The 14,739-nt window shown below is 40.9% G+C and overlaps 1 protein-coding gene and 1 long non-coding RNA gene across 7 annotated transcripts; one reads left to right on the top strand and one right to left on the bottom strand.

The window, feature by feature from the left end:
* The first annotated feature begins 497 nt into the window (after positions 1-497).
* On the top strand, positions 498-12,918 carry LOC135303894 (uncharacterized). 6 transcript variants are annotated; one of them, XR_010365307.1, is made up of 6 exons: positions 519-2,224; positions 7,056-7,208; positions 9,900-10,053; positions 10,955-11,028; positions 11,392-11,499; positions 12,523-12,918. It is a non-coding gene; the product is annotated as an uncharacterized LOC135303894 (long non-coding RNA). The 6 variants fall into 6 exon arrangements; XR_010365306.1 differs by having other exon boundaries at positions 516-2,224; positions 9,958-10,053; positions 10,955-11,499; XR_010365304.1 differs by having other exon boundaries at positions 516-2,224; positions 10,955-11,499.
* PTH (parathyroid hormone) lies at positions 4,241-5,677 on the bottom strand. The gene is made up of 2 exons (XM_064426128.1): positions 5,592-5,677; positions 4,241-4,502 (listed from the first exon to the last, which is right to left on the bottom strand). The coding sequence occupies exons 1-2, from the start codon at positions 5,675-5,677 to the stop codon at positions 4,241-4,243; spliced, it is 348 nt and encodes a 115-aa protein (XP_064282198.1).
* Positions 12,919-14,739: the final 1,821 nt, after the last annotated feature.

The following is a 14,739-nucleotide window of genomic DNA, read 5'->3' as shown; positions in this document are numbered from 1 at the left end:
CCCCCGCGCCGCCGAGGAGGCGGCCGCAGCGCCCGCATCTCGCGAGACCCGCGGGGCGGGGCGGGGCGCGCGCGGGACGCCGTTGCCAGGGAGCGGCCGGGTGCTCCCTGAGGGGCCGGGGAGGGGAGAGGGGCGGGAGACCCGCGGATAAAAAGCCAGCGGGAAAATACCGCGGCGAGTGAAACGAATTAACAGCACCGAAATCGCAACAAGTCACGCAGAAACAAAATACGTCCCCCGCGCAGCCCTCGGGGGCGGCCGCTCTGAGCAGCCGGAGCGGTGCTGGAGAGCGAGCGCCGCCCGACGGCCGTGGGGAGCGGCGGGGCGGGCAGCCGGGATCGCCTCCGGGGAGCCGGGGATCCTCCTGAGGAGCCGGGATCTCCGAGGAAGACCAGGGATTCCTCCTGAGGAGCCGGGATTCCTCCTGAGGAGCCGGGATTCCTCCGAGGAAGACCAGTGATTCCTCCTGAGGAGCCGGGATTATTCCTCCTGAGGAGCCGGGATTATTCCTCCGGAGGAGCCGGGATCTCCTGTGAGGAGTCGGGATCTCCTCCGGGCAGTCGGGATTTCCTCTGAGGAGCCGGGCTCCCCCTGTGGAGCCGGGATCAGGGGCTGGGATCTCCCTGGCAGACCTGGCTTCCCCTGAAAAGCCGGGATCTCGTCTGTGGAGCGCCATCTGCCCCGGCGAGCAGCGCTGAGGGGATGACGGCGGGCCAGCTGCCTTAGGAGAGCTGGTGTCTCTGATAGCTCAACTTTCATCCTAAAACTGATTCCTGATTTAAATTACATCTCTGTGTTTGTACCGCCCTAGAGGAAATACGGAGTCTGTGTAACCTGCAGTCTGTTTAGGAATGCAGTTGGTGGACGTGGCTGTCATTCCGTAAAACCGCAGCAGAACTATTCTGTCCTGCAGTTTGGGCACCCTCAATGTACTGGAGTGTCACTAAACCCTTCCCACTCCTCATGGCACAGAGAATAACCCAGTACTGAGCAATACTCAATACTGAGCCCCAGGAAGATTGACATCTAAAGAAAACATTTGCCTTTTTTCTAAAATATTTAATTATGATGGTGCATCATCATTAAATACAAGCAGGTTTGACTTCCATACTAGGGACAAGGACTTTAGAAATCCTTATGCACATTGGGGACAGGAGGGGAAGAGGGGACAAGAGAGCAAGGACTTGTGCCATATCCAAATACCCCATAAAGGATGGCAGCTTTGCTACAACAGACAGCAATCCACGAATCTGTTGCATGAATTCTCTTTTCTGTCCTTTGACAATGGCCAAAGAGACAAACCACCCAGTTCTAGAAAGCCAGCAGCAGAACAATGAGGGGCAAGCAGCTGGCACAAAAGCTGTCAGAATGTGCAAACAAGACAAGGAGTCAGATGTCTGTCTTGTTTCTATCTGACTTCTTGTGATTTTGGCTTTGCTAAATTTTCATGAGCTTGTTGTGTTTTTGTTTTTGTTTTTTGGTGGTTTTTTTTGTTTGTTTGGTTTTGTTTTGTTTTGTTTTTTTTCCCATGTGCTGCTGTTTAGCTTCTCCTGAGGATCAATATTGATATTGGTGTTTTTTTTCAATGAGTCACCAGTGAGAGACACAATTGATTTTCACTGAGAATTCCATAAAAACAGGTGTGTACAGTCAGTGTGCATCTGCACAGGATAGGCCAAAAAAGCCCTTTGTCAGATTACAAAGCAAGGTGATCCTTCCCCGCTGGTGAGGCCACATCTGGACTGGTTATTTGATATACCTTTACCATGCCTTTTTTATTTCTTTTCTGACTGCTGCTGTTACAGTTTATTATGATGAGATTTATTATCATATATAAGGGTTTCAGTGGCCATATAATTTCTCACCATCCTCTTTCTGGTCCTCTCAATCTATGAAAGAGAGATGACCAAAATTGCACATTTGCCCAGGTGAAGATGAATCTTTACATTTTTTGGTATGAAAATGTTTTTGATAACATCCTCTGCCCCACACAGAACCTTTTGCTGCTATGATGATCAGAGGTTTAAGCTGAAAAGCCATAACAAATCTACTCTGTAGATAATTAGTAAGTAGTTATATAAATATTACATTTTATTTCTAATGGCCATTACCTAGCACTAATCTGCCACTCTTTTGTCTCTAGTCCAGAGCAGCACCTTCAAGTTGACACCAGAAACCTGGGTTGGGACTAAAGCACCTCCTCCAAACTCCTCCAAGTAATGCTGTAAGTGTACAGAAAGTTTAGGTATTTCTCTAATCATCATTCATCTGTTGGATAGCTGAAGATTGGGAGGAATTGTTGTTTGCAGAATAGAATTTTTTTGTTTAGATCCAAATGAAACCGGTTATGATTTTGGCACTTGAAGATAATAGTTTTTGAATGTGTCATTATTGCAAGGGGATATAAATGGATTTGTGCTAGGCAAACACTTTTTGTTTAACCACCATTGTGATTTTGTATGCAGGAAGAATGGAAGGGAAAATAAAAATTACTCTCATCATTACTTTTGTGCTTATTTTGCTGTCATAAAATTAAATTACTTAATAGTCTTAACCCAAATGCTAAATTATATCCAAACAGTCACAGGCCAGTCAGTTTTTATGCTTTGAAATAATGTCCAAGAGCTTTTGGTCCACTTTATTTGGTAATATATAAGTGAGACATAGGTACAAAAAATGCAATTTTAATTCTTGAAGTTAGCACAGATGCCTGATTAAAGAATAAATAGAAAGTGCACCTTAAGGCCTCGCTCCTCCAACCAGACAGTTGGCACAGAGCCCTTGTGCCATCTGCTCCCAGCATCGGGGCCTTTGCATGGCTGCAAGGGTGGCCCAGAGGAGGAGCTGCAGGTCTCTGCTCACAGACACGTCTCTAGCCCTCAGCAGGCTGCATCTGTATTTGTGGGGGGTTAGGGGGGGTTTGTGAGGGTGTGCCAGACATCAAACAAGCAAATAAGAGCCAGCCTGGGAACAGCCACTTGGGCTCAGAGCAGCAATTGGGCACTGCCAGTGACAGTGTGGAGGCACCCACCAGTGCCCAGTGCTCCTGCTGGGAAAGCCTTCTCATTCATCAGAAATGACAGGGGCTCCCAAGCACACGTGTGCGTACACCATGCAAAGTCATTTTGTGTTTGCTGCTTTTTAAAGTCATTGCCGTAATTGATTTTTCCCTATGCAATTCTTTCTGAGTCCTGCTTGGGGTTTGAATGCATTCCAGCTAATGGTTCCTCTCCCAGCTTGATTTCTGCATGTTAATGGCTCTCCTTCTGGGTGTCTGGGAAACTGAGATCCCAATTCTATAGTAAATTGGTTAGGGAAATGAGTAATTTTATTCATGAGAGCCACTGGTCTCACAAAAAAATTACACATGAGGCCTAACACAACATATAGAAGTTCAGAGACAGTTTCTAGAGAAAACGAGGGACAAAAAGTATATATCACAAGATTTTTGTTTCAATTGTAATTGTTTGGTGTAGAATCATTTCCCAGTTCTATAGTTAGGGCTGTGCTTACATATGTGCTACCAAATCTGCTCCCACTGTTTCTGCAGTTAATTAGAGGGTTTCATCTTTTGGAGGAGGGGAAGGTAATCAAACCTTCCCTTCATTTCTGTATTTTGCAAAATTCTTTCAGAATTTGTTTTAATTTTATCCCTTTGTACTTTAATATTAAGCTTTGCCTTCCTATCCTATTTCTTTTCTGTCTGCAGTCTTTAATCCTAAATTATTATCATGCAGATTTTGCTATGTAATTAATGTTCATCTGATTTTAGGCCTTCTTCTGAAAATAGATGTAGGTTTAATTTATGTATTTCCATTAGTACAAAGTTAAACAAAGTTTAACCCTAGGCCCTTTTCTGGAGACAGGCTCCCTTGCATTTATTCCTTCCTGGTTAACAGTACAAGCAGGCCTGGTGATGACACACAAATACTGCCCGTGTAAGAGTGGTAGAACTGGCCTTAAATGGTTTTCCAGCTTTCTTACTGATTTGCATTTATTTTTCCTTTTATGCTGGCAATTTATGAAATACATCAGCCAAAACGTACCCAGCAGTGGTCCTGGGTAGACTGTAAATACATTTATTATTTGGTTGTGAAATGTCTCACTCAGCGGGGCTGCAGCCTTGAACAGAGCCTTTAATCCTTAGTGCAGCTGGGATAAACATGAATGAAATGCCCTACTTGATCAATGCTACACAGACACGTGCTCACGTGGACAGACACAGCGCTCTGGCTGCTCACTACGGCTTGGTTTTGAAGAGGACATCCATGTAAGCCTTGTCCAGATCCATGGATTTCTTCTGCGCCGCTGCGCGCAGGTGCTCCGGGAGCAGCCTGCGGCCCAGCACGACGTCGTCCTTGCTGCGAGGCCTCTGGGTGCGCGCGTCCTCCAGGGCACTGTGCACGTCCTGCAGCTTCATCTGCAGCCAGTCCTGCCTCTCCACCGTGTGCCGGTGCTCGCCCAGGTTGTGCATCAGCTGCATCTCGCTCACAGACCTCCTCCTGCAGCAAAGAAAAGCAAAGACACCGGCCCACGGGAGCCCTGCTTGGGTTGCAGAACTTGGCTCCAAGGCCCAGCTTTGGGAACTTTTGTAAGGAATCACAACATGTAGCTGTAGGAGCTGCCTGGCTGATCTGTAAGGCACAGAATGACATCTGGAGAAGAGAGGCATGGAGTAAATACATGAGCTCTGAACAGAGAGAGACATGGTTCTCCCAGGAAAATACTGGAAAGCTGTGTAGAAGCTGTGGGAAACTTAGACAAAAGAATTCAAACAATTATTGTCTCTCTTTCTGTAATTGTTGTTTATGGTTCTCCAGAGTGTGCTATTCATACTTCACCAATAATGTGAGAGAAGATTCCTAAAGGCCAGTCAGGCCTTAGGTCCACCACTGTTTCTATAAGAGCTGTGGATTTCTAATAATAAAGTGTCTTTTCATGCCTTCTGATGATGGAGTCTCTGTACCACCTTTGGCTGTCCCTGATACCACTTTGGTGCTGGAGAGAGAGTGGAAGGTGCCTTGTTATTGGTAATGGATATGTCAGTGAGAAGGCATCACAAGTGGAAAGTCAGTTTTTTGACAATATTTTTCCTATAATTTAGTTCAGCCATTTTAGAGGAGCTTAGGGCTTTATAATATTAGGTAAGGGATCAATGAAACTATGGCATTTATTTAGTGGTAGTTTTCTGTGTTCACTAGAGCTAAGGAAGCATGATTCCCTGTGGATTTGTGTTTCAGATGTTCAGTAACATTCTGGCAGAGGTTAATGTCTAAGTGTGAGTTACAGCTACATTCTTACAGTACAAAAGATGTTCACCTGTGTAGACCCCCAAGACATGGAGCTTATCCAATCTGAATAATGAGAGAAGACTTACATGATTTTTATCCCTCTACTCAGCTGCCTATTTTCAAAAAATGTATATACACTCAGAGTGTCTGAGATCTCTAGAGCTGTTCCTAGAGGACAGAGAGTTGCCAGCTTGGCCAAGGGGGTCAAAAGCAGGGACAGAACTCACACACACATGCACAGGCAAAGCACCAGGTTCTCAGGAGCAGCAAAAGCCAGCCAGCGTGAGATAATGTACTTACACCATTGGTCTTCCATCAGAGGTTGTAAAAAAGCACATGGCACATAAAATGATTGCAGCCTGGGCCAGATTTCTTATAGAAGTCATTCTGTCTGCAAAGGTAGAAATGAATACACATAAAGTCTGTAATTCAAGATATTTCTGTTTGTTCCAAACTAATTTAAATTAGAAAAAAAAAGTTGAGAAACATCAGACAAGAGTTTTTGAAAAATCTTTTTTGTGAAATGGGTTACAGCAAGAAATGCAAATGAAGGATTTATTTCTAAGACTTATTTTGTGAGCAACTTATTGTTACTTCCTGGGCAACTTCATGAATTTTGGTCATTTAGCTGCCCTACATCATCATCATCATCATCATCATCATCATCATCATCATCATCATCATCATCATCATCATCATCATGACTTTGTAGCCTTCAAGTCCAGTGAAATACTTGTGTATAGCTATTCAAATGAAAAAAATGTTATAGAATAAAACTTTCTCTATTTCTCTCTTTTGCATATTTTTTAGAATGGGGAGGCTGACACTTTCCCTGACAATTTTTCATAGAGGCATAACTCTGCTGAATTACCCAAGTTCCTGTTGAGTTACAGAAGAAAAATCAAAATTAAGCCCCTCATTTCATCAGGGATAATCCCACATTTCCTGTATGAATTCCCCTCTGATATTTACATCATCATCAGAACTGCCATTTGGAATATATTTAAAAAATATTTACCGCTGATGATGCTACAACAGGTAAAAACAACCTGGTTCCATTACATGTTCTAGTCTGGATTTTCAGTACTGGCAGGCAGAAAAGGCATATTTTTGTTACCACCTAAGAAATTTGATACAGCGTAACTGAAACTGAAGAGATATAAAACTCCACAATGCCTTTTTATTTTTTGCAATAGTTTCTGCAGCTTTGCTCTAGCTCAGAAAAGCATTTATAACATCATCTCTTACATGACAGTATCAATGAGGTCCTGGCAGTCCATCTACCCCAGGATTATAAATTCAGGACTTGAATTCACTTCAAGATATTTCTTGTTCACTGTCTCTGACTTTTCCATTTCACAAATTTAGTTCAGATAACAAAACAGTTTGATCTTACTAACATTCACTTATTTTATAAGATAGTCTGAAAAGAAACCAACACAAAAATGGGTAAACAATCAACAATAAAAAAATTTAATAAGTCTTCCAGAGAACTTGGAAAAAAGAAAAGTATACTTACCAGATAGAAAGTTAAAGAGATTTCTGGCTTGGGTATGTCAGCAGATGACTGTCTCTTGATGTCAAGTATATTTAAAGACCACTGAATTGGTTTAGTGGACCCCCTAAAAGTAACTTTAAAATAGAGCTTCTAAGTAACTTGGAAGCCCTTTTATTGTCTCAGTTGATGTCACTGTCACACACACCCTCCTGACCCTCATGTACCCACCCTCAGATGCTTTCGTTGATTTGACATTTCATTTACAGGGTAAAGAGGCCTCAACAGAAAGGCAGTCCTGGGAAACTGGGAGGAAGCTTTAATTTTAAATTCAGAATTGTGCCCAAGACAATGTGAGCTCTGAAGCTGTTGGAAGGATTTGCAAAGAAATATTTGAGTTATTAATTACTAAATGCAGGCAGGTAAAACTTAAATGAGACAGTAAGTGATCCACAAGTGAGAGATTACAACTAAATATTTTTACAAAATACTGAAAAAATAATACTTATAATACTAATGGGAAATAAGAATAGTCACTCCAGGTCAGATATAAATTTACTTTATTTATAAATTTACTTATATTTGCTAGTAAGGAGCAGAAGCCCCAAGAATGATAGGGGATCAAGTTTTTAATGAGAAGCCAGTGCCACTGAAAATTGTTGAAATGGTGTTAGACCCTCACTGCTCTGTTTGACCTGTATCTGTGAATAGCCCTGAATATCCCAAATGTGCCAAGTGGAATAAAGGCATTTGAAACAGCTGAGATAAAAATTAGGACTTTATAAATTTTGGGAAAGAAATATGGAATTCTGCCTGCTTTCTAAAATGTGAAATCAGCAGTATTTCCCATATGCATGAAGAAAGATTATTTCTGCTGCAAGATATTTTTTCCTGTGTTAGATGCTTCTTCTGACTTCCAGTGTATTTCTCCCCAAAAAACCCAAGCAAGCATCCACAAACAAAAAACAGTTTTCATTTGCATGTTGTAACCCAAATTTGTAAGATATTATTGCTTTTACCATGAATGCTTTTTGCTTATGTTATGGCCTTGTTGTATCTCATAAAGAGTTGTAAAATTACATGGGGAAGGGGAGGGAAGAACCAGAAACTCCAAAAAGCTCTAGAGATCTCATGGCTCCCTCAGTCTATAGATTAGTGAGTAAAGTGAGAATTAATGAAGCAATTCACTTGAACAAGTCCAGGAAAACAGAGTAAAAACAGCTTCCAGCATTATATTGTCAGCTGGCAATATCCTTCCTTCAATTGCAGCATACAGGGGTTCATGGGAATATGCTTTATTAGGAGACTTGGATCTCCTGGAAACACCAGAATATTAATCTAAAGGCTAAAACATGACTAAAATATTACTAAAGGATACTCTTAGGCATAATGTGACTAAAAATGTACAGTGGAATGGCATAACAGGTATGGATTTTAAAGTCTCCACACAGTTGGTAATGGAAAACTCTCTTTTTTAGATTTTACTGTAACATAGGCAAAACCTTTAATGAAAATCTCAAGGTAATTTTTTAACAGACGCCTGGCGTTCATATGGAACCTTTAGCATGTGACAGCAAAGGCTGAAGTAAAGGACAAGTGCTAAAAAATTGTGTCATTTTTATTCAAAGGTAGGGATGGGTTGTACCTAAAATTTCAAACAAAGATGGCTTAACTTGATACCTTGAAAAAGATGCAGTTTATTTCAGGAGAGTGAATTCACAAAAATAAAAATATTCAGTATGTACCCATTATTTGTAAAAAAATAGATCTTCTGATTATAATTAAAGAAATTTTTCATGGCAGCTCAAAATGGGCATATGCAGGAAAAATAACTTACTTGATTTGGATTTTGATTATTCTCCCTCATATCCAGAAATTATGGTATTTGAAAATACAGCTGCTAATAAGTTATCCAGTGTCATCCCTGTTTGCTAAACTTGGCATGCCAAATGTGGGAATGACAGATAATGACCAAGTGAATGCAGGTTTTTTACCAGATACTGTAATTGTTTGCACTTTTGTTTGGACACAGTGTATCCAGTGTTTAATGAGGGGATGAAAATGGTATTGAGCTCTTTAAATGTTTCAGTCAGAGGATGATTCGTGTTCAGATTAAAATTTTTCCCTGTCTTAATAATCCTTTTAAAAATTCAGATCTCTTTTGGGCACTACTGAACTGATCCCAGGAAACCAGGGCTAACAACTGCTGAACTGCTGTTCAGTAAGAGACTTAAAATTCAAGAGACTACCCAAATTCATAGACACTGCCATAAAAAAGAAACAACAGATAGCAAAATTAAATATTATCTATTCAACTGAAAGGTATTTCATGATATTTTGTAGGTATAGAACTGTGCGCATAAATACAAAGGCAAAGTATGGATGAAAGAACCTGCAGGTTCTTAGGAATTCTTTGTGCCTAGAAATAAGACCTGACCTATGCAAGACAATTTTTGCTCCTTTTGGAATAAGAAGAGGGAAAACACAGTGGATTCTGAGTGTCCATATTCTGAATGCAGCAGGCTAAGAATGAGCCTGTGAGTGCAGGGATCAGTGGGTACAAGTGAACAGAGCAGCCAGGGGAATATAAACCAATAAATGTTCCAGGTACCCACCAGACAAAGGCAACTGATTCAGAAACTGGCTGCAAACTCTTGGTGTAGATGTTGCAGTATCAATACTGACATTTCTTCTCCTTTGGAAGATGACAAAGGGAGCATGGGCACCTTTTTAGGCAGAAATACAAAAATATTTCAAAGATTTTAGTTCACATGTGTGACTATTTCTTCATGCACAACAGCAAACTTTCTCAGGCTAGATCTAAGCTTGAGTAGGGTGTTCTACCTTCACATAAACTCACAGAATGCTCTATGGACATGAGGCAATATAATAATACATTCTCAAAAGTTTATTACAGGAAAGGCTTCTCCATGCCAGGAGGCATTACAGACACCAGGCAGGGGTATGACACTTCTGGGATGAGGGAGAGGCCTGAAAACCCAAAGGCGCTGGAACTGCAGTGTGGGAGGGAAGAGCTGACCACAGTCTTTTCCTCCGACAAGAGTTTTTCTTGATCAGCCAGCAACCTACCCTTCCCTGACCTTCCCTTACAGATTGTACAGATACCTGAACCAATTGGGCATGAAGAAATCCGTGTTGCTTTGTTTGCAGCTGCTGTGCCACTGACGTTCAGTTTGTGCCATTGGATGTAATCAGACTCCAGGGCTGAAAACAAGGGGAAAGCAATGAGACAGATTTTACAGCCAGGTAGGTGAACAACGCCCATATTGCAAGAATCCTGAATTATTTTAAAACTTTTTTTTCCTATTCATTTTGTCACGGGAAAATAGTATACCACATCTTGAAATTAAACCCATCCTGAGGTACACCAGTGGAATATGGTTAAAGGACACAAAACTTTCTAGAATTCTACTGTTCAGTGACTAAAGCACATTTTCAAAAATTAATGATGTAATCTGGTGTATTAATATTCCTACAGAATTCTCCATTCTTTAGATTTAAGGTTTCAATGCTGCAGAGAGATTCCTGCAGTGCTATTTCCAAGAGCAGGCTTTTCCCACACTGCCTGTTCCAGAGGGTAGCTCCAGATAAAATGCTTTCTAACTGCAGCTATGGCTTAAAGAATATTAGTAGGTCATTGAGCAGGAGAGCAAAGTAATTGATGACACACTGGATGATTGGTGAGGCAACTTTCTAAATGTGTCCAAGGAATGTTTCTGCCTTGACACAATGAAGAGCCAAAGTGACAGTCAGTAAACTCGTTCGGACTTCATTTGATTGACAAGATTTGTGGCTTTTCAAATACCACAGCAGCATGCCTGGTAATTTATGTAAGCAATGTTGGGCATCTTCAGGTGGGTTTTGGGTTCACGCAGCCAGATGAAGCTTCAAGCCCATGACAGCTTCCAACTGGATAAAAAACAGCACAAGGATTTCTCAAAAGATGACGTGTCACAGTTCTAGTTTGTGTCCATTCTTCATAAAATTTGGTCTCAGCAGCTACTCCCAAGTGCATTTGGACATAATTGCTCACCAGTATGTCTATTCTCCAGTTACATAAAATCCTTCACTTGAGAATCACAGTATTCCCAAATCTCCCTGTTTTCTTTCTGATGAAAGTATATACTGATAATGCTTTTTTTTCTAGGCTGTGGACATTGAGACAAAGATGGATTAATTGCAACATCACTGAGAGAAAGATCAGAGGGAGAACAGAAGCTGGTAGATTCTAGTCCAAATCACCTGACTTTAGGTTCACTTACCTGGGGAGATGGACTGAGCACTGTCATGATAACTGTGACCCAGATTATTTCTGGAGTTAAATAATTCAGTGGAACACATGCAATGAATGGACACTTCCTTTTGCCCTCAGTGTAACTCAGCCATGTCCAGTTTATCCCAGAATTTCCCTATTGACCTCTGATGGGCATGGCAGGCTTTGCTGGTGGGATCAGGAATGCACGAGTGCTCGCTCTCTGCATGCCACCCTGCAGGATGGCTGCCTAGAATGTCACACAGCATTACAGGGCTCTTTTGAAGAGCAGATGGAGGCTCCTGCTTACCTCATCTCTCTCTCATGAGAAGAATGTGAAGCTTGGTGAAGCAGCCCAGAGCAGCCTGGAGGAATGCTAAAATGGCTGTCAAGGGAAGCCATGGAGGAGAGCTACCCCTGAGTCTCTACATATTTCACTGGTCAGTAACAAAAATGCTGTTGTGCATCCTGATCAATAAGAACAGCCATAGTTAGTTTCAACAAGTATGTATTGGCACATTTTTAAAGTTCTATTAGTGAATTGTACACTAAATATATAAGTATTTATGGAACTGTCAGTGAAAGTCCAGGTTTTGATTTGGATTTTAGAGTTCTGGTAAGTTATTTTACAGTCAGCAATCAATAACTATTAGCCCTCATGACACTGAAACACCCTGCTGTCAATGCTCTGCTGAATGCAGTGCTATAATGGGCAATTCAGTACTTTATGACCTTTTCCAGTAGACAGGAAGCTGGTACAGTACTCAAAGCTGCTGTTGGATCATTGGATTTTAGGGATAATACCAAACTGGATTATGCACATGCATAGTCACACACATCTATATACAGGCCAGAATATCTCTGGGCCCTTGCTGGCTGTGAGTGCTTGGTGCAGGCCTGAGCTCCCTTCCAGCACCACGCAGGGCACTCGGAGCTCTAATGAGGGCTCAGGTTCTTCCGTGTCACCCCTGAAACCACCATGGCATCCCTGACAAGCCACACAAGGACAGCACTTCTTGTAAAGTAATCCCAGAGGGAAATGCATCTAATATTGAAATGGGATGAGTCTGAAATCCACTCCCATTCCTTGGCCAGTCTCAAGCACTTTGCTCAAAACTTCAGGATTCAGGAAGTAAAAATCTGTAAAAATTCTTCTTAAGTAAAACCCTGCACACACAATCACTTACATGCACATTCTATAAAGTCAACATTTAAAAAGCATTTAGGACATCTGCTAAAAAAGGTTTGAATAGTTAAATATTAGGAACAGCAGGTACCTGCAAGTGTCAGGTTTGACCTACCAAAACTAGTGTGAGAATGATTGTGCCAGCTCTGCATAAAAGAACCATGAAGACTCAGGATGAAACGCAGAAGGACAGCAGGTTTTATGCAGGTAGCCATGTATTTTTCTATCCTTTCTCCTGAAAAGATAGCTCAAGTTCATATTCCCCTATTTTTTGCAGCCACTGCAGATGAGCAGATAGCACCCGAGCAAGCAGTCTGGAGCCTGATGAAATCTCATGGGAATGACGAGTGCAATTCACAAAAGGAGGATGGCATTTCAGACCTTTCCTGCAATCCACTGACTATCCTGAAAAAAATCTTAGTCCACGGGCTGCTGAAAAACTCATAAACATACAGAACTATCATAAATCATTGTTTGGGTTTTAAAGAAAATACTGTGCTATGTAAACGTGCAAGGAGATGCAGACCCTCTAATAATGGTGATACTAAGAATGAAAAATATCTTGTATTTAATGCAAAGCTTTTCATTATTTGAGCTATAAATTGCAGCAAGTGAAATGTTTTATGTTATATATTAAGGACCTTGTCCCAGAAATAAACATCTTGAAATTAAAGCTTCTAGGTGAATACTTATCAAAAATTAAACACAGATATATATGTTGACCTGAAGTTTCATAATGATAATCTATTAATGTACTTCTACACATATTTATATTATTTGCTAGAGGGATAACATATTTTCTGTATTTTCCCTGCTTTATTTAATACAGCCTTCTCACTAAATTATTGGCTGGACTATTAATATTTGTCAAAATCAAATCCTTGAACTAATAATTTTCTTCATTTTAAATCCATGCATATTCTTTTCATTATATTTTTTTCAGTCTTCCTGTGTTGATCAGAAACTTTCTCAAAACTGTTTTTTTTTCTAGCATCTCCTGAAATATCAGTACTAACATGAAAATCTAATAGTAATTCTGACAATCTATGTCACCAAGAAGTACAGCATTTTATATGAATGTGTAATGTATACGGACTATCTCAATTTAAATTTTTTCATCTTTAACTGTTTTTTCTTTGCTTAGCCTCCACTGAAATCTATTCATAGGTTGTTGTCTCCATTGTTCAGGCTCTTCATCTTAATTTTCTCTGCTTTTTATAAAGGGCCTAGACCACCACCTGCATGCACTGCACATTGTCATTTTAATCTCTACAGTTTGGACTAGGTAAAAAATCAAAATTTGCAGAGCTTGCACTGGGCATGAATGACAAACTAGAATGATGAGTAATTGAGGACCTAGCCCTGTATTTCTGCCCTCATTTTCTGTTATTCTTTTTATTTCACTGTGATCTCCCTGTCTCGTGGGGTAGACTAGTGGGGGCAAGAATTAACCAATTCTGCCCAAGCAATCACTTCATTTTCCATGGTTCCTAGTCATTATTAACATGGTGAATCCTATAGAATACAGTCCTTAAATTAATTTTTTCTGGGTAAACCTTTCTCAGGAACAGGCTTTTCACCATTACCCAGATAACTTTCCTCCTATTGTCTGCTCTGCCCTTTTCTCACTGCCCACTACTGAAACAAATAGCTCATTCTCAACATTTGAGAAAAGATAACAGTTACTATATGTACACAAACATTTATATCCAAAAGCAGAATCCATAAGAAGCAGTCCAAGCCTATGCAATCCTTCTATAAACTGTTCCTTCTTTTCTTGTAATTTGTACAATTTGGTATGAGTTCAAGACTGAGTGCTCTGAGTACAGATTGTAGTTTTTCATTAATTCTGCACAATTATCATCCTGTAGCAGTAACAATGGGCTTCATACTCTTGCAGTGATCCTACAAATGCACCTTAGAAACAGAGAATCATGTGAAGGAAGGATCCCAAGCCAGCTTCCTAGCAGCCTTGTGAAATTACAGAGCAGACTAATTCAGGCAGTTGCTGCATTCGTTTTCCCAAGATTAGTGTTCCTTCTCCTCTTTCCAGGAAACCTAAAAGGGATCTTTGTGTGTGTCTGTAATACAAATGACCTGAAAACCCAAGGCATGGTCAGAAGCTGATAGGAAATAGGGCATGCTAATTGATGTGCCAACAGATGTTGAGGTGGGAGTGCATCCTGGACCCCTGAATCTCTTTGTATCTGAGAGATCTGTAAACATTTGTGATGTATAAATTCACCTGGGGCATGCACCGAGGAGGTGGCTTGAGCTGAATGTTGTTCTGTGCTGTAACTGCAGGAGCAGACTCTATAAATAGCCCAACCCAGTTACCTTTTCCAGAACTTGGGGGATGGCTGATCCCCAAAATAGATGAATTACATAACTCTGTTCTCTAAACATCCTCATTCACTCTGCACATTGGGTTCTTTGCACGCCACTTTAAAATTAGTGCATCGCTCTGGTTTACACTCAGCCCTTGCTGGAGCAG

The sequence above is a fragment of the Passer domesticus genome, chromosome 6 (assembly GCF_036417665.1).
Source record: "Passer domesticus isolate bPasDom1 chromosome 6, bPasDom1.hap1, whole genome shotgun sequence".
Lineage (NCBI taxonomy): Eukaryota > Metazoa > Chordata > Aves > Passeriformes > Passeridae > Passer > Passer domesticus.
The sequence above is the reverse complement of the archived record's forward strand: the minus strand, read 5'-3'. Positions and strand labels throughout refer to the sequence as shown.

Bases quoted from the DNA above. Each gene is read 5' to 3' on its own strand.
- PTH (XM_064426128.1), bottom strand. From the start codon at position 5,677: ATGACTTCTATAAGAAATCTGGCCCAGGCTGCAATCATTTTATGTGCC. The intron at 4,503-5,591 runs GTAAGTACATTA...TCTTTGCTGCAG, and splicing joins TCTGATGGAAGACCAATGGT to GAGGAGGTCTGTGAGCGAGA.